The 18,311-nt window shown below is 37.8% G+C and overlaps 1 protein-coding gene across 6 annotated transcripts in view; it reads left to right on the top strand.

Moving 5' to 3' along the window:
* Positions 1-18,311, top strand: part of STK31 (serine/threonine kinase 31) — a 123,129-nt gene that overhangs the window by 84,622 nt on the left and 20,196 nt on the right. For all 6 annotated transcript variants that reach the window (XM_025378916.1, XM_025378921.1, XM_025378917.1 and 3 more), the window contains 7 exons: positions 7,928-8,029; positions 10,092-10,172; positions 11,992-12,117; positions 13,020-13,145; positions 13,327-13,413; positions 14,404-14,553; positions 17,593-17,715. In XM_025378916.1, coding sequence (XP_025234701.1) covers positions 7,928-8,029; positions 10,092-10,172; positions 11,992-12,117; positions 13,020-13,145; positions 13,327-13,413; positions 14,404-14,553; positions 17,593-17,715 — 795 coding nt within the window. The remainder of the gene's footprint in view (positions 1-7,927; positions 8,030-10,091; positions 10,173-11,991; positions 12,118-13,019; positions 13,146-13,326; positions 13,414-14,403; positions 14,554-17,592; positions 17,716-18,311) is intronic.

Here is an 18,311-nt window from a genome sequence, read left to right as displayed (position 1 = left end):
AGAATTGGTCTTTTTGCGTAGTCCCGTATTTCTTGGAGGCTTTGTTTGTTTATTTTTACTCTTTTTTCTCTAAACTTTTCTTCTCACTTTATTTTATTAATTTGATCTTCAATCACTGATATCCTTTCTTCCACTTGATCTAATCAGCTATTGAAGCTTCTGCATGCATCACTTATTGATATTTGTTGGTTCTCATGCCATGCTTTTCAGCTCCATCAGGTCATTTAAGGTCTTCTCTTCACTATTCATTCTACTTAGTCATTTGTCTAATCTTTTTTCGCTTCGTTGTGATGGGTTCGAACATCCTCCTTTAGCTCGGAGAAATTTGTTATTACCAATCTTCTGAAGCCTACTTCTGTCAGCTTGTCAAAGTCATTTTCTGTTCAGCTTTGTTCTGTTGCTGGTGAGGAGCTGCGATCCTTTGGAGGAGAAGAGCTCTGGTTTTTAGAATTTTCAGCTTTTGGCTGGGCGTGGTGGCTCACGCCTGTAATCTCAGCACTTTGGGAGGCCGAGATGGGCAGATCACGAGGTCAGGATATCGAGACCATCCTAGCTGACATGGTGAAACCCCATCTCTACTAAAAATACAAAAAATTAGTCCGGCGTGGTGGCAGGTGCCTGCAGTCCCAGCTACTCAAGAGGCTGAGGTAGGAGAATGGTGTGAACCGAGGAGGCGGAGCTAGCAGTGATTTGAGATGGTGCCATGGCAGCCTGGGTGACAGAGGTGAGACTCCATCTCCAAAAAAAAAAAAAAAAAAAGAATTTTCCACTTTTCTGCTCTTGTTTCTCCCCATCTTTGTGGTTTTATCTACTTTTGGTCTTTGATGTTGGTGACCTACATATGGGGTTTTGGCATGGATGTCCTTTTTGTTGCTGTTAATGCTATTCCTTTCTATTTGTTAGTTTTCCTTCTAACAGATTCCTCAGCTGCAGGTCTGTTGGAGTTTGCTGGAGGTCCACTCCAGACCCTGTTTGCCTGGGTATTGCCAGCAGAGGCTGTAGAACACCAAATATTGCAGAACAGCAAATACTGCTGCCTGATCCTTCCTCTGGAAGCTTTCTCCCAGAGGGGCACCTGCCTGTATGAGGTGCCAGTCAGCCCCTACTGGGATGTGTCTCTCAGTTAGGCCACATGGGGTCAGGGACCCACTTGAGGAGGCAGTCTGTCCATTCTCCAAGCTCAAACACCATGCTGGGAGAACCACTGATCTCTTCAGAGCTGTCAGACGGGGACATTTAGTCTGCAGAAATTTCTGCTGCCTTTTGTTCAGCTATGCCCTGTCCCCAGATGTGCAGTCTACAGAGGTAGAGGCCTTGCTGAGCTGCAGTAGGCTCCCCCCGGTTCGAGGTACCTGGTTCATCTCATTGGGACTGGTTGGATAGTGAGTGCAGCCCATGGAGGGCAAGCCAAAGCAGGGTGGGCATCACCTCATCCAGGAAGCACAAGGAGTCAGGGGATTTCCCTTTGCTAGCCAAGGGAAGGCGTGACAGACAGTATCTGAAAAAACGGGACACTCCTGCCCCAGTACTGTGCTTTTCTAACAGTCTTAGCAAACGGCACACCAGTTCCATATGAAATTTAAAGTAGTTTTTAAAAAAAATTCTGTACAGAAAGTCAGTGGTGGCTTGATGGGGATAGTACTGAATCTCTAAATTACTTTGGGCAGTATGGCCCTTTTCATGATATTGATTCTTCCTATCCATGAGCATGGAATTTTTTTCCATTTGTTTGTATTCTCTCTTGTATCCTCCTTGTTTGTATCCTCCTTCAACAGTAGTTTGTAGTTCTTCTTGAAGAGGTCCTTTACATCCCTTGTTAGCTGTATTCCTAGGTATTTTATTTTCTTTGTAGCAATTGTGAATGGGAGTTCACCGATGATTTGGCTCTCTATTATTGGTGTATAGGAATGATTGTGATTTTTGCACACTGATTTTGTAACCTGAGACTTTACTGAAGTTGCTTATCAGTTCAAGACGTTTTTGGGCTGAGACGATGGGGTTTTCTTAATATACAATCCTGTCATCTGCAAACAGAGACAATTTGACTTCCTGTCTTCCCATGTGAATACCTTTTATTTCTTTGTCTTGCCTGATTGCCCTGTCTAGAACTTCCAATACTAGGTTAAATAGGAGTGGTGAGAGTGGGCATCCTTGTCTTGGTGACAGTTTTCAAAGGGATACTTCCAACTTTTCCCATTTAGTATGATATTGGCTGTGGGTTTGTCATAAATGGCTCTTATTCCATCAATACCTAGTTAATTGAGAATTTTTAGCATGAAGCGGTGTTGAATTTTATTGAAGTCTTTTTCTGCATGTATTGAGATAATCATGGTTTTTGTCATTGTTTATGTTTATGTGAGGAGTTATGTTTACTGATTTGCATATGTTGAACCAGTCTTGCCTCCCAGGGATGAAGCCAACTTGATTGCGGTGCATAAGCTTTTTGATGTGATGCTGAATTCAGTTTGCCAGTATTTTATTGAGGATTTTTGTATCAATGTTCATCAGGGATATTGGCCTGAAATTTCCTTTTTTTGTTGTGTCTTTGCCAGGTTTTGGTACCAGGATGATGCTGGCCTCATAAAATGAGTTAGGGAGGAGTCTCTCTTTTTCTGTTGTTTGGAATAGTTTCAGAAGGAATGGTACTAGCTCCTCTTTGTACCTCTGGTAGAATTTGGCTGTGTATCCGTCTGGTCCTGGGTTTTTTTTTGGTTGGTAGGCTATTAATTACTGCCTCAATTTCAGAACTTGTTATTGGTCTATTTGGGGATTCGAATTCTTCCTGGTTTAGTCTTGGGAGGGTGTATGTGTCCAGGAATTTTTCCATTTCTTCTAGATTTTCTAGTTTATTTGCATAGAGGTGTTTATTGTATTCTCTGATGGTAGCTTGGATTTCTGTGGGATCAGTGGTGATATCCCCTTTATCATTTTTTATTGTGTCTATTTGATTCTTCCTTCTTTTCTTCTTTATTAATCTGGCTAGTGGTCTATCAGTTTTGTTGATCTTTTAAAAAAACCAGCTCCTGGATTCATTGATTTTTTTTGAAGGGTTTTTCATGTCTCTTATCTCCTGCAGTTCTGCCCTGATCTTAGTTATTTCTTGTCTTCTGCTAGCTTTTGAATTTGTTTGCTGTAGCTTCTGTAGCTCTTGTAATTGTGATGTTAGGGTGTTGATTTTAGATCTTTCCCGCTTTCTCCCGTGGGCATTTAGTGCTATAAATTTCCCTCTAAAGACTGCTTTAACTGTGTCCCAGAGATTCTGGTACATTGTATCTTTGTTCTTACTGGTTTCAAAGAATTTTTTTATTTCTGCCTTCATTTTGTTAGGTACCCAGTAGTTATTCAGGAGCAGGTTGTTCAGTTTCCATGTAATTGTGTGGTTTTGAGTGAGTTTCTCAATCTTGAGTTCTACTTTAATTGCACTGTGGTCTGAGAGACTGTTGGTTATGATTTCTGTTCTTTTGCATTTGCCGAGGAGTGTTTTACTTCCAATTATGTGGTCAATTTTAGAATAAGTGCGATGTGGTACTGAAAAGAATGTATATTCTGTTGATTTGGAGTGGAGAGTTCTGTAGGTGTCTACTAGGTCCACTTGGTCCAGAGCTGAGTTCAAGTCCTGAATATCCTTGTTAATTTTCCATCTCATTGGTATGTCTAATATTGACAGTGGGGTGTTAAAGTCTCCCATTATTATTGTGTGGGAGTCTTAGTCTCTTTGTAGGTCTATAAGAACTTGCTTTATGAATCTTGGTGCTCCTGTATTGGGTGCATATATATTTAGGATAGTTAACTCTTCTTGTTGCACTGATCCCTTTACCATTATGTGATGCCTTTATTTATTTATTTATGATATTTATTGGTTTAAAGTCTGTTTTATCAGATACTAGGATTGCAATGCCTGCTTTTTTTTGCTTTCCATTTGCTTGGTAAATATTCCTCCATCCCTGTATTTTGAGCCTATGTGTGTCTTTGCATGTGAGATGGGTCTCCTTAATATAGCACACTGATGGATCTTGACTCTTTACCCAATTTGCCACTCTCTGTGTTTTTTTTTTTTTTTTTTTTTGAGACGGAGTCTCGCTCTGCCACCCAGGCTGGAGTGCAGTGGCCAGATCTCAGCTCACTGCAAGCTCCGCCTCCCAGGTTCACGCCATTCTCCTGCCTTAGCCTCCCGAGTAGCTGGGACTACAGGCGCCCGCCATCTCGCCCGGCTAGTTTTTTGTATTTTTTAGTAGAGACGGGGTTTCACCGTGTTCGCCAGGATGGTCTTGATCTCCTGACCTCGTGATCCACCCGTCTCGGCCTCCCAAAGTGCTGGGATTACAGGCTTGAGCCACCGCGCCCGGCCTCACTCTTTGTGTTTTAATTGGGGCATTTCACCTGTGTACGTTTCAGGTCAATATTGTTATTTGTGAATTTGATCCTGTCATTATGATACTAACTGGTTATTTTGCCCATTAGTTGATGCAGTTTCTTCATGGTGTTGATGGTCTTTACAATTTGGTATGTTTTTGCATTGGCTGGAACCAGTTGTTCCTTTCCATATTTAGTGCTTCCTTCAGGAGCTCTTGTAAGGCAGGTCTGAATGTGACAGAATCTCTCAGCATTTGCTTGTCTGTAAAGGATTTTATTTCTCCTTTGCTTGTGAAGCTTACTTTGGCTGGATATGAAATTCTGGGTTGAAAATTATTTTCTTTAAGAATATTGAATATTGGCTCCCACACGCTTCTGGCTTTTTAGGGTTTCTGCAGAGAAACTGCTGTTAGTCTGATGGGCTTCCCTTTGTGGATAACCCAACCTTTCTCTCTGGCTCCCCTTAATATTTTTTCCTTCATTTCAACCTTGGTGAATCTGACAATTATGTGTGTTGGGGTTGCTGTTCTTGAGGAGTAGCTTTTTGGTGTTCCCTGTATTTCCTGAATTTTAATATTGGCCTGTCCTGCTAGGTAGGGGAAGTTCTCCTGGATAATATCCTTAAGTATATTTTCCAACTTGGTTCCATTCTCCCTGTCACTTTCAGGTACACCAGTCAAACGTAGGTTTGGTCTTTTCACATAGTCGCATATTTGTTCGAGGCTTTGTTCCTTTTCATTTTTTTTTTCTTTAATCTTGTCTTCATGCTTTATTTCATTAAGTTGATCTTCAGTTTCTGATGTCCTTTCTTCTGATTGATTGATTTGGCTATTGATACTTCTGTAGGCTTCATGAAGTTCTCATGCTGTGTTTTTCAGCTCCTTGAGGTCATTTATGTTCTTCTCTAAACTAGTTATTCTAGTTAGCAATTCATCTAACCTTTTTTCAAGGTTCTTAGCTTCCTTGCATTGGGTTAGAACATGCTCCTTTAGCTCAGAAGAGTTTGTTATTACCCACGTTCTGAAGCCTACTTCTGTCAATTCATCAAACTCATTCTCCATCCAGTTTTGTTCCCTTGCTGGTGAGGAGTTGTGATCCTTTGGAGGAGAAAAGAGGTTCTGGTTTTTGGAATTTTCACCCTTTTTGTGCTGGTTTTTCCTCATCTTCTTGGATTATCTACCTTGTTGGATTTATCGACCTTTGGTCTTTGATGTTGGTGACCTTTGGATGTGTTATTTTTGTGTGGACATCCTTTTTGTTTCTGTCGATGCAATTCTGTTTGTTAGTTTTCCTTCTAAGAGTCAGGCCCCTCTGCTGCAGGTTTGCTGGAGTTTGCTGGAAGTTCACTCCAGACCCTGTTTGCCTGGGTATCACCAGTGGAGGCTGCAGAACAGCAAAGATTACTGCCTGTTCTTTCCTCTGGAAGCTTCATGCCAGAGGAGCACCTGCCAGATGCTAGCCAGAGCTCTCCTGTATGAGGTGTCTGTCAACCCCTGCTGAGAGGTATCTTCCTCTCAGGAGGCATGGGGGTGAGGGACTCACTTGAGGAGGCAGTCTGTCCCTTAGCAGAGCTCGAGGTCTGGCAGGCAGGAACATTTACGTCTGCTGAAGCTGAACCTATGGCCGCTTCTTCCCCCAGGTGCTTTGTCCCAGGAAGATGGGAGTTTTATCCATAAGCCCCTGACTGGGGCTTCCGTCTTTCTTTCAGAGATGCCCTGCCCAGAGAGGAGGAATCTAGAGACGCAGTCTGGCTACAGAGACTTTGCTGGGCTGCGGTGGACTCTACTGAGTCCAAACTTCCTGGTGGCTTTGTTTACACTGTGAGGGGAAAACTGCCTACTCAAGCCTCAGTAATGGCAGATGCCCCTCCCCCAACCAGGTTGACTTCAGACTGCCGTTCTGGCAGTGAGAATTTCAAGCTAGTGGATCTTAGCTTGCTGGGCTCCACGTGGGATCTGCTGAGCAGGGCCACTTGGTTCCCTGGCTTCAGCCTCCTTTTCAGGGGAGTGAACGGTTCTGTCTCGCTGGTGTTCCAGGCACCAGTGGCATATGAAAAAAAATTCCTGCAGCTAGCTCAGTGTCTGCCCAAATGTCTGCCCAGTTTTGTGCTTGAAACCGAAGGCCCTGGTGGGGTATGCACCTGAGGGAATCTCCTGGTCTGTGGGTTGTGAAGACTATTGGAAAAGCGTAGTATCTGGGCCAGAATGAACCATTCCTCATGGCAGAGTCCCTCACAGCTTCCCTTGGCTAGGAGAGGGAGTTCCCCAACCCCTTGTGCTTCCTGGGTGAGGTGACGCCCCACCCTGCTTTCGCTTACCCTCTGTGGGCTGCAGCCACTGTCTAACTAGTCCCAATGACATGAGCTGGGTACCTCAGTTCAAAATGCAGAAATCACCTGCCTTCTCCGTAGATCTGATTGGGAGCTGCAGACCAGAGCTGTTCCTGTTTGGCCATCTTAGTATCCGGATCCTTGAAATCTGACTTTTAAAGTGTAAACCAAAAGTGTCTGAGACAGCTATCAATCAATTTAGAAAGTTTATTTTGCCAAGGTTAAGGATGCATGCCTGGGAGGCAGGTCTATGCTTTTCTGAGAGATGGTTGTGAGGGCTTCAGTATTTAAAGGAGAAAGGATGGATACTGGGGAAAGAGGAAGAAATTTTAAAAAGATATGGGTAGATAAGAGACAGATGGTTTGAATTCTTTAGTCTTTGATCACCTTTCAGCAAATACACAATTTAAATTTGAGAGAAGGGTAGAGGAATAGTCGCTAGCTCAGTGAATCTGCATTTTTACATCAGAGGAAGGAATCAGTTATGCATTTATCTCAGGTGAGCAAAAGGATGATGACTTAGAGTTCTGTCCTTTGTCCTGCACCTAAGAAAATAAGCTATCAATTTACATTGTCAGAGTAAAATTCAACAGAACTGTTTTAGGGTAAAGATCCTGGGGTCCATAAGGGATTTCCTACTGAGTTGTGAGGAAGGTATGCAGGGTTTTTATATTTGTAGCTATCTTATTTAGGAATAAAATGGGAAGCAGGTTTGCCTGACACAGTTCCCAGCTTGACTTTTTCCTTTGGCTTAGTGATTTAAAGTTCCCAAGATTTATTTTCCTTTCACAAAAGCTTACATACTTTTTAAAGTGGCTTATGTATTATCACTGGAGACAGTTCACACATTAACTCATCCTTTTGTTTTGAACCAAATCTCATGTAGAAGACAATTCTAGGGAATTCAGGTGTATTCTGGTTGCTATTATTAATATTTCTTTTGTTTGAATGGCAGTTGGCCATTTTTATCCTACAGAAAATCTACAGCAGAAGAGACAAGAAAAATCTATGTAATTGATTTTATGTCTTTACTTTTTATAAATCCTCTTTCTAGGTTTCAGAAAAGTCACTGTTAGAATGAATTGACCTAAGTTAATTCAGCAAGTATTAGGAGGGTCTTTTATGTGCTAGGTACTGAAGAATACATAGAAACCACACAGAGTAATTTACTACAGAACTTGAATTCTTAAAGGAAGACTTGTTTTCTCTGTGTTAATAAAAAACACTTTTTCTTTCTGATTCAAGTCAGATGACCCTGATGGCTCTCAAATTGAGAAAATAAAAGAAGAAATAACTCAGCTGCGCAATAATGTTTTTCAGGAAATTTATCATGAGAGGGAGGAATATGTAAGTATTTGATTCTTTGAAGTATTACATTAGATTTTACTCTAGAAATTGAATTTAAATATCCGTTTTATGAGGTGGACTGTAATCACAGGGCTAGAGGTATTATGTAGAAAGTTTATATATATATTGATCTAGTAAGATTTTTGTAAGTTTAGAAATAAATTTCACATGACCAAATATTCTGACCATTGTACCAGTGTGGAAATAACTGAAAATTGTAATGAAGGAAAAACATCACTTGTAATATTTCCACTCAGTGGTAACAGTAGTAATCATTGTTAACTTTTGACTTTCTCTTAGTCTTTTTTTGCTTGTTTTTAGAATTGAGGTTATAGCACAGACACACTTTTGCATATTGCCTTTTTTCTGTTTAACATAAAACCTAAAGACCTTTTCCTTATACAAAATTTATATCAACATCATTTTCCCATAATGTTGCAATGTAAACATTAATGAGCAGCATAATTTAGTTGAATGTAACAAAATAAGACTACCTGGTTTTGGGGGCAGGAGAAGTTACATCTTTTAAGTCTCTATTTTACCACTGATTTTTGTGAGCTTGGGGAAATAAATCATTGTATTTTTTCTTTAAAATGGAAGAATATTGTATTTTATATCTGGGAGGTGTTACCAGGAAGAAGTTAGTTAAGAAACAGCACTTTGAAAGTAAAAATACTGACCGGGCATGGTGGCTGACACCTGTAGTCCCAGCACTTTGGGAGGCCAAGGTGGGTGGATCACTTGAGCCCAGGAGTTTGAGACCAGCCTGGGCACATGGTGAGACCCCATCTCTACAAAAAATACAACAATTAGGTACATGGTGTCATGTACCTGTAGGCCCAGCTACTTTGGAGGCTAAGGCAGGAGGATTGCTTGAGCCCAGGAGGTTGAGACTGCATTGAGCTATGATCATGCTGCTGCATTCCAGCCTGGGCAACAGAGCAAGACCCTGTCTCAAAAAAAAAAAAAAAAAAAAAAAAAAAGTAAAAATATTAAAACTATGAAAACAATAGGTATTTTATGTGTCATGCTTTAGCTAATTCATCTGAGTATATGTAAGTACCTTATTGACCTTGGGTTAAAATAGCTATCTTCCAGTGATTTGACAAGTGTTTAGAAGTTTTGCTTAATAAATATGTGATAAGTGGCTTTTCTTTTGTGAGGATACTCTATTTTCACATTTATTTCAAAGTTACTTATGTAGAGCTATGTATTTTTTCTCTCAGGCTTTAAAATTTTTCTCTTAACAAAACAGCTGTTATTTTAAAATGTCACTGTGTTCTTAATATTTTGAGAAATAATGACAGTTTTATGCCTCAAATTGATATATTATCAGACATTTTCATTTTAGTTTGGAAGTGGGTGAGGACTTTGACCTTGCAAGATTGGTGCTTATGTATGTATTCAAAGCTTAAAATTGGTAATTAAATTTTTCTTCAGTTAGTAAGATGGTAGTTTAGATGGGTTAAAAAAATACTTCAGCCAACTTAAATTTAAAGGAGCAATGAACAATTTGCAAATTGGACAGCCAAATCACAGCAGATTCAGAGAGACTCTGGGGATGCTTTGTGGTTAGAACAAATTTATAGACAAAAAAAGGGAAGTGACTTACAGAAATCGGCAGCAACGTACAAGAACAACTGTATTGGTTACAGGTTGGCGTTTGCCTTATTTGAACGCAGTTTGAACACTTAGCAGTCGATAGGTGGTTGAAGTATGGCCGCTGGGACTGGCAAAGACTCAGCTATTGTTATAGGTGCATACTGCTAAGTTAGATTTTCAATCTTGTCTGCCTATTAAGCTAGGTTGCAGTTCATCCACAAGGACTCAAATATAGAAGTACAGAGTCCTTCTCAGGTCATATTTAATTTGCTTTAGCAGATGCAAGGTGAGTCTTGGTTTTCACTTGTTATTTCTTGAAGTAGAAGGCAGAAACAGTGATTATGTATCTTACTTGGTATGTTATAATGTAGATGCTGATATATTTTCCTGAAGAGCAACATGTCAAAATTGAATATATATTGATCTACAGTTAAAAACTTTTTTTTTAAAAAAACTTTAGGAGATGCTGACTAGTTTGGCACAGAAGTGGTTCCCTGAGCTGCCTCTGCTTCATCCTGAAATAGGGTTACTCAAATACATGGTAAACTTTGTTTCCCTTGAGAATTACTACTATGCAGAGAGTGTTGAAAAGTGATAATATTAAATTTGTGTCAGTGTTAAACTTATAGTATCTTTTTAATAAAAATATTCCTGATGAATATTTTATGGGTATTAGAACTTTTTCTTATGACCCTTTAATGTTTGCATGGTATATATTTTTATTTTTATGTTAAATTGCATTATCTATTTTTCTGTTTTCCTTATCCTCATTCAGTACATTTCATTTGAATTATAGGTGTACTTATTTGAATTATAGGTGTTTATTGTTTGAAATGACAAAATAAAATTTTAACTGCTACTTCAAGAGTTAGGATAAAAACAAGATATTGCTAGCCATGAGGGATTTGAGCACAATGTGTTTTTTAAGTTAAAGCATTCTGGGAAAAAATTCCTGAGAGGTTGGCTAAAGTGGAGATGTTGAGGTGGGTATGGTTTTCTACGCAGGCAGGATTCAAAAGCTGGAGATCAGCATATTAGATAGGGGTCATATGGAGCAGGATTAGTAAACACTGGCTCTCAGGACAGAATCTGTTAGTCCTACCATGTATATTGCCTTCTATGGTGAGGGCCTAGATGAGGTATTTATTCATTAAGATTGTCATTAAGTCCATTATAATGGCTTAAATATGGAACAGAGAGGGATATTTGTGTAGACATGTGAGTTTATTCTAGAAAATATTTAAGATTAAAGTTCCCTAACTTAAATAATTACTCTAAACTCTTTCCAGACTAGACTTTAAAATGATGTGCAGTTTTCTTTGCAACTATTTACCTCTAACTTAGCGATTATCTTACGCAGTGTGGGCAAATGAGTATGTACTGCCACATAGGACTTGAAAATTAATATTTAAAAAGATGCTGATCTACTTTATTATAGAAGATTATAAAAGGTTTGACTCATGGTTTATGGAAGCCTTTAGTGGCTTTCTGATGTTTAACTGTCATGTATACTTAGGAATTTTTTGTAGGTTGATTATATATTGTAGAATGCGTAAATGTACTGGCAAAACTTAAGAAAAAACCCCGAAAACAATTCTACAGTGCCCCTTACTGAAACTGCACCACAGTAAAACTTAGCTTTAAAATGTTGATGATCATATTTTAGTGTGAAAAATTATTCCTTTTAAAAAGTAGCAGAAATATCTAGTAAAATTAGTTATTGAAAGCCATTTTCACTTTTGAGGACTCCAAACAGGGGCAGAGGTGTTAGAATTACTTCATGGTAGTCATAATTTTTGGACTAATCTTTCCCAGTTGACAACTACAATTTTGTCATTATTTTACCTTATTTATTTTTTGTTTTTTAAAAAATGTTTATTTCAAGAGTTTTTGGGATACAGGTGTTTTGTGGTTACATGGATAAGTTCTTTAGTGGTGATTTCTGAGAGTTTAGTGCACCCATCACCTGAGCGGTGTACACTAACCCAATATATAGTCCTTCATTCCTCACCCTGCTCCCAATCAGTTGTTACTTTAGTATTTTTAGGAAACATAAGTGGTTTTTCAAGTAAACATTAGGGATCCTAGGATGCATATCTGGTTAATAATTCTATTCATTTCCTGAATCTGTTCTAAAATTATAGCAGCAATTAAATGTATGGTGATTACACTTTGGGTAGGAGGAGTTTTAGAACCAGGAACTGGAGAAAATTCAAAATTTTAAAGATTTTAATTTTATTGGTTTTTCCAGTACAGTTGATATGTCCAAGTCATTTAATAGCATGTAACTAATTATGTTTATGATTTTTAAGTGCTGGGATTGTTTGGATTCTTCAACTGTCATAAAATCTTGTGCCTAGAACTCTGGTGGCCTCCTTACAATGAGCTTGGAACGAGATCTTCTTGATGCTGAGCCCATGAAGGAACTTAGCAGCAAGCGTCCTTTGGTATGTTCTGAGGTTAATGGGCAGATAATTCTGTTAAAGGTAAGCCTAAATTGTTCTTACTTGTGGGAGATTCAGCAGCATAAAGGATAGTGGTGCTTGTTACATTTCAAGAAAGAAAAAACCTCACTGTTAGTTTTCTAAAGTATATAAGTTGACTGGCATGATAATTGTGCTTGTAGTTTGGTTGCCAGAGCTAATTTTTACTTTTAAAGTTTCCGTCAATTGAACAATGAGAACACCTGGACGCAGGGCGGGGAACATCATACATGGGGGCCTGTCGTGGGGTGGGGGGCAGGGGGAGAGATAGCATTAGGAGAAATACCTAATGTAAATGACGAGTTAATGGGTGCAGCAAACCAACATGGCATATTTGTAACTATGTAACAAACTTGCACGTTGTGCACAGGTACCCTAGAACTTAAAGTATAGTAATAATAAAAAAATTATTTAAAAAGGTCATTAAATAAAGCTTTATCTCACATGAAAAAAAATCAATAAAGTTTCCCTCATTTCCCTAAATAGAATATGTCCTTAATAGGATATGCTTTCCTTTTTTTGGGTGAACTTATTATATTCATCCAATATCTTTTTAAAATTCTTCATTTTCTTACATTTCTCCTTGAAATATCAGCTGTGTTGTCAGTACAATCTTCTGCTCCTGAATTTCTTTTCATTGGTCTGGGAAACTGTTAATCATGATAATAAGATAATTAATTTGGCCTTAGTTGCTACACATTCTAGAATGTGTAGCAGGCTACAGGTAGAATTACACTTTCCTTTTCCAAATTATAGCATTCAAAGAAGATAGAAAAGTACTTATAAAATTAAAAAATAAAATTAGATTTTATTTAACTTAATGAATTACGTTTAAATTGGAATGGTGTATAATTATAATGAGATTTTCATCTTGGAATTACCAGTGCCTCTTTTTTTGGTACAAGGGCTATTCTGTGGATGTTGACACAGAAGCCAAGGTGATTGAGAGAGCAGCCACCTACCACAGAGCTTGGAGAGAAGCTGAAGAAGAGTCAGGGTTACTACCATTGATATTCCTGTTTTTATGTAAGGTAAAGTTCTTATGCTTATCTCTTGCAGAAACCATTTTATTTAAAATAAGTTTAAACTCCAGGTTTTAGAGCAGCAGTTCATTCCCCTTAACATAAAACAAAAATTATGCTATAGAATCAATGTATGCTAAAATACGTTGAAGTTTTAACTTGGAGTCACATTCTCTGTTTTGCTTCTTAGTCCGATCCTATGGCTTACCTGATGGTCCCATACTACCCTAGGGCAAACCTGAGTACTGTTCAAGCCAGCATGCCTTTAAATTCAGAAGTAAGTACAAAGCACTATTTATTTCCATGGATGTACTAAATGAGAAAATAACACCTAATATTTATTCAGGGCATACTACATGCTATATACTTTGTAAAATTTTGACTCATGGTATTCTATTTAATTGTCATATCAAACCTGTGATAGAAGTTATTATATGGATGAGAAAAAGGGTTAAAGGGATTAAGTGACTTGCACAGGGTCCCTTAGCCAGAGGTAGAGAGGGGACTCGAAATTGGTTCCAAAGCCCAAGCTTATAACTACTAAGCTGTGCTGTATGTGAACTGCCTCATATAGCACTTGGAATTATAAGTGCTTAAGTGGCAGCTTTTATTTTTATCATTGTAAATTTAGGATTAGTAATAACAGTGAAGGAGGCCCTGATTCTTCTTATGGAGTAACACTGTTTCAGTCTCTTATAGGTACATTACATGGTTGGTATTTGTAATCCAAGTCTTCTTTGAGATAATAGAACAGGTGTCCTCAAACCCCAGGTCGCAGACTGGTACCAATCTGTGGCCTATTAAGAACAGGGTGGCACAGCAGGAAGTGAGTGGCCGGTGAGCAAGCATTACTGCCTGAGCTCAATTTCCTGTGAGATCAGTGGAGGCATTAGATTCTCATAGGAGCATAAACTCTATTGTGAACTGTGCATGTGAGGGATCTAGGTTGCACACTCCTTATGAGAATCTAATTCCTGTGATCTGAGGTGAAACCGTTTGATCCTGAAACCAACCCCCTGGCATCCGTGGAAAAATTGTCTTTCATGAAACTGGTCCCTGGTGCCCACACACACACACACACAGTGTCGCCATTACAAAATCAAGGCTTCATCTGGTCTTTAATTCTTTCTCTATGCTGTATTCTTATTAAAGATTCATTTGGAGGAAACTTTACTCATTTCTAGAGCAGTTTTTTAGTTAGAGAAAAGTTTCAAGATTAAAATGATTTGCCTACTTCCTCACTTGTTTTGTGTGTACGTATCTATAGGAAGCTTTAAAGGTCATGAAAGGTGTTGCCCAGGGCCTGTATACATTGCATAAGGCTGATATAATTCATGGATCACTTCATCAGAACAATGTATTTGCTATAAACCGTGAACAAGGAATTGTTGGAGATTTTGATTTCACCAAATCTGTGGTAAGATATCATGGTTTTACAGATAGGTTCTAGACTTTATTTAATATTATTAAGCAGTAGTTCAGCATTTATATATAATAAAATACTGTATTATAGGATTTTTGCCTTCAGTTAAACTGTGTCATGTAGTATAAGCAACTGTTTGCTCTCAGCTAGGTCCTAGAATAACAAGAATTTCTAAGTTTGTTCATTGTGTATTTTAACCATAAGTCTTAGGAGCTACCTGACATTACATACTCAATGGCATTGACAACATTAATTATTTTATCATCATTAGGAAACATTTAATTGCTAGGAAACATGCAAGGAAACTAGGTGGCCATCTCCCAACCTATCTCCACTGGTGTCCCTCTGTCTATAGATACAATTTACATATATGTACTTTGCTATTTTTTGATTAATAATGTACATTTTTAGGAACCTTGGACTTTTTAGGAACCTTGGACTTTTTAGTTTAAATCCAGATTCAACTCTAATGGCTGTTAATTTGGTGTCATATTACCTCAGAATAGGCAGTTTGTAGAGATAGCAAAGATCAGACAAGAGCATGTTGTGATTTTTTGTTGTTGTTATAATGGGAACAATACTCTTTTAACTGAGAAATAAAAATTGCGTATATCATGTACAACATGAGGTTTTGAAGTGTGTATACAAGGTGGAGTGGCCAAATCAGCAATTATTTTTCTAAAAATAGCAGCTTTATTGAGATACAATTCATGTAAAATATACAATTCAGTAATAGTTTGTAGTACATTCACAGAGTTGTGCAGTGATAATCAGTATTGAATTCCAGAACATTATTATTCCTAAAAAGAAAATCCATACTGATTAGCAGTCACTCAAATTTCCCCCTTCTTCTCAAGCCTGAAAACCACTAATACACTTTCTGTCTCTATGGATTTGCCCATTTGGACATCTCATGTAAATGGAATGATACAGTACGTGGACTTTTATGCTAACTTCACTTAGCATAGTGTTTTCACAGTTCATCCACATTGTTGACTGCTTCAGAATGCCATTCTTTTTTGTTGCCAAATTATATTTTATTGTATGGCTGCACCACATTTTGTTTATATATTCATCAGTTGCTGGACATTTGGGTTGTTTACACTTATTGGTTATATGAATAATGCTGCTATGAGCATTAGCATACAGTTTTTTTGTGTGGACATGTTTTCATTTCTCTTGGGAGTGGAATTAACTGGGTTATATTGTTTTACTTTTTGAGGAGCAAAACTGTTTTCCAAAATGGCTACATCATTTTAAATTCTTAGCAGTAATATATAGGGATTTTGTTTTCTCTACATCCTTGCCAATATCTGTTACTATCTGAGCAATTCCCTTTAACTAGTATATGTTATAATGCTTTTATGCTTTGGTCATCTGCAAGTCATAAGGTAATGCTGCTGGAGTATATGTAGTCTTAATGGTTTTCATATGGTAGCTCAAAAAGATGAGAAAATGAAACTGCAACTGTAATCAAAAGCTGGATTGTACAGATTGTACAGGATTTATACAGATTGATTTTCTGAAATATTTATTACATTAGTTTAACTGAAAATTAAGATATCCTAAGAAATATAACTAAATTATGAATTTTAAAAGATCTCAGCTTTTAGGGATTCTGGTTAGTTTACCTTTTGAGCATACCATTTGCATAACTGTAGATATGACTACAATAATTACTCTTCTCTTTTTTTTTTTTTTTTTTTTGAGACGGAGTCTCGCTCTGTCGCCCAGGCTGGAGTACAGTGGCCGGATCTCAGCTCACTGCAAGCTCCGCCTCCCAGGTTCACGCCATTCTCCTGCCTCAGCCTCCCGAGTAGCTGGGACTACAGGCGCCCGCCACCTCGCCCGGCTAGTTTTCTGTATTTTTTTAGTAGAGACGGGGTTTCACTGTGTCGTCCAGGATGGTCTCGATCTCCTGACCTCGTGATCCGCCCGTCTCGGCCTCCCAAAGTGCTGGGATTACAGGCTTGAGCCACCGCGCCCGGCCTACTCTTCTCTTTAAATACTTATTCATCCCGTTATTATTCCCCAAAACATTGTTTTTAATCTTCAGTTAAAAATACTTATTCTGAAATATTGATCAAACTTACCTTTTGCTACATTTTCCATGCAATTTTTAGATTGAAGTGATCATCAGGAAGATAAATTTGAAAAGTAGTCTGAGGTCAAGATCATTGCTTTTCAGACCTTATAGTGCATATGACTCACCTGGGGTTCATGTTAAAATGCAAATTAGTGTTCAGCGTTTCTGCAATGGATCATCTGCATTTCTAACAAGCTACCAGTTAATGCTGTAGCTTCTGGGCCTTGGACCATACTTTGAGAAGCAAAGATCAAAATCATAGCTAGAAAAAAGATAATTAACACTTAGTGATACCTGCTAGACATTATATCTCTGTAAGGTAGACATTATTTCCATTTTACAAATTAATTTAGGCTCAAAGAGGTTTACACCTACTATGTACCCATAAAAATTAAAAATAAATTTTAAAAATGGACAAAAAAGAGGTTAAAGCCCTAGGTCACAGAGCAAATAAATGGGAGAGTGGGGAATTGTAACCAAGATCTGCCTGAATCTAGGGTTCATGCTATTGTCACATCATCTTTGACATGTTAGAAATGGTATATTTAGAGAATGGTCAGTAAGGAAGGAAAGTGCTTTGTAGGATTTCAGTTCTTAAATGAATTATTTAGAATTTTCAGAATTAGAACATAGTACTGCTGCTTACTCTTGTGAAATTTATTTTTAAAAAAGAGTATCAAATATTTAATCACAGAATCAGTGATTGTTAGTATTAAATCTGTTCAAGTCTACGAAATGAATGTAAAAAAAGTCCCATAGTTATTATTTTAACACTGATTTTAAGAGCAATTTATAATAGCAGAAATTGGTAAAAATATTTGAAAGCAAGAGAATGAAATATTTAAAATGAATTTGTTTTTCTTTTGTATTGATTAAATGCAGAGTACTTCACAGAAAGTCACCTCAATTGTGTTGTATCTAAAATATTTAAAATATTGTTTTTGCAGAGTCAGCGAGCCTCAGTGAACATGATGGTTGGTGACTTGAGTTTGATATCACCTGAGTTGAAAATGGGAAAACCTGCTTCTCCAAGTTCAGACTTATATGCTTATGGCTGCCTTTTATTATGGGTATGTTACTTTTTGTTGAAATAGATCTCATATATATATGTATATATGTATATAATGTGATGATTTTTATAGTGATTCTCCTTAAAAAGCAGCAGACTTTTAGTAGAACTTTAAGTTTTATCAAAAACTATTGATATGCTTCTTATTACCTATTGTGTACTTTCTACAAATTGGCTTGATATATATTTTAGGTATCATGCTATTGTCTTAGTTTTGTTGAAGTCAAGATTAACAGTGAAGATGATTTTGTTCTACATTAATCTGAAAGCAGTTCGTGCATATGTGGAAAGTAAATATTAAATGAGTCTTGGGTATATTCCTGCTTCTACTGGAAACCAAATAGCTGTTTCTCATCCATGGTCTAAGAATTAAGAAGTTGGATGGAGCTGGAGGCCATTATCCTAAGTGAATTTACTCTGGATCAGAAAGCCAAATACTGCATGTTCTCACTTATAAGTGGGAGCTAAAAACTGAGTACACAGGGACACAAAGAAGGGACGTTGGGGTCTACTTGAGGGTTGAGGTTGAGAGAAAGGTAAGGATTGAAAAACTACCTGTTAGGCTGATTACCTGGGTGACAAAATTATCTGTACACC

This window comes from Theropithecus gelada, chromosome 3 (assembly GCF_003255815.1).
Source record: "Theropithecus gelada isolate Dixy chromosome 3, Tgel_1.0, whole genome shotgun sequence".
Lineage (NCBI taxonomy): Eukaryota > Metazoa > Chordata > Mammalia > Primates > Cercopithecidae > Theropithecus > Theropithecus gelada.
Note: the sequence above shows the minus strand (reverse complement) of the source record. Positions and strands in the feature narration are given on the sequence as shown.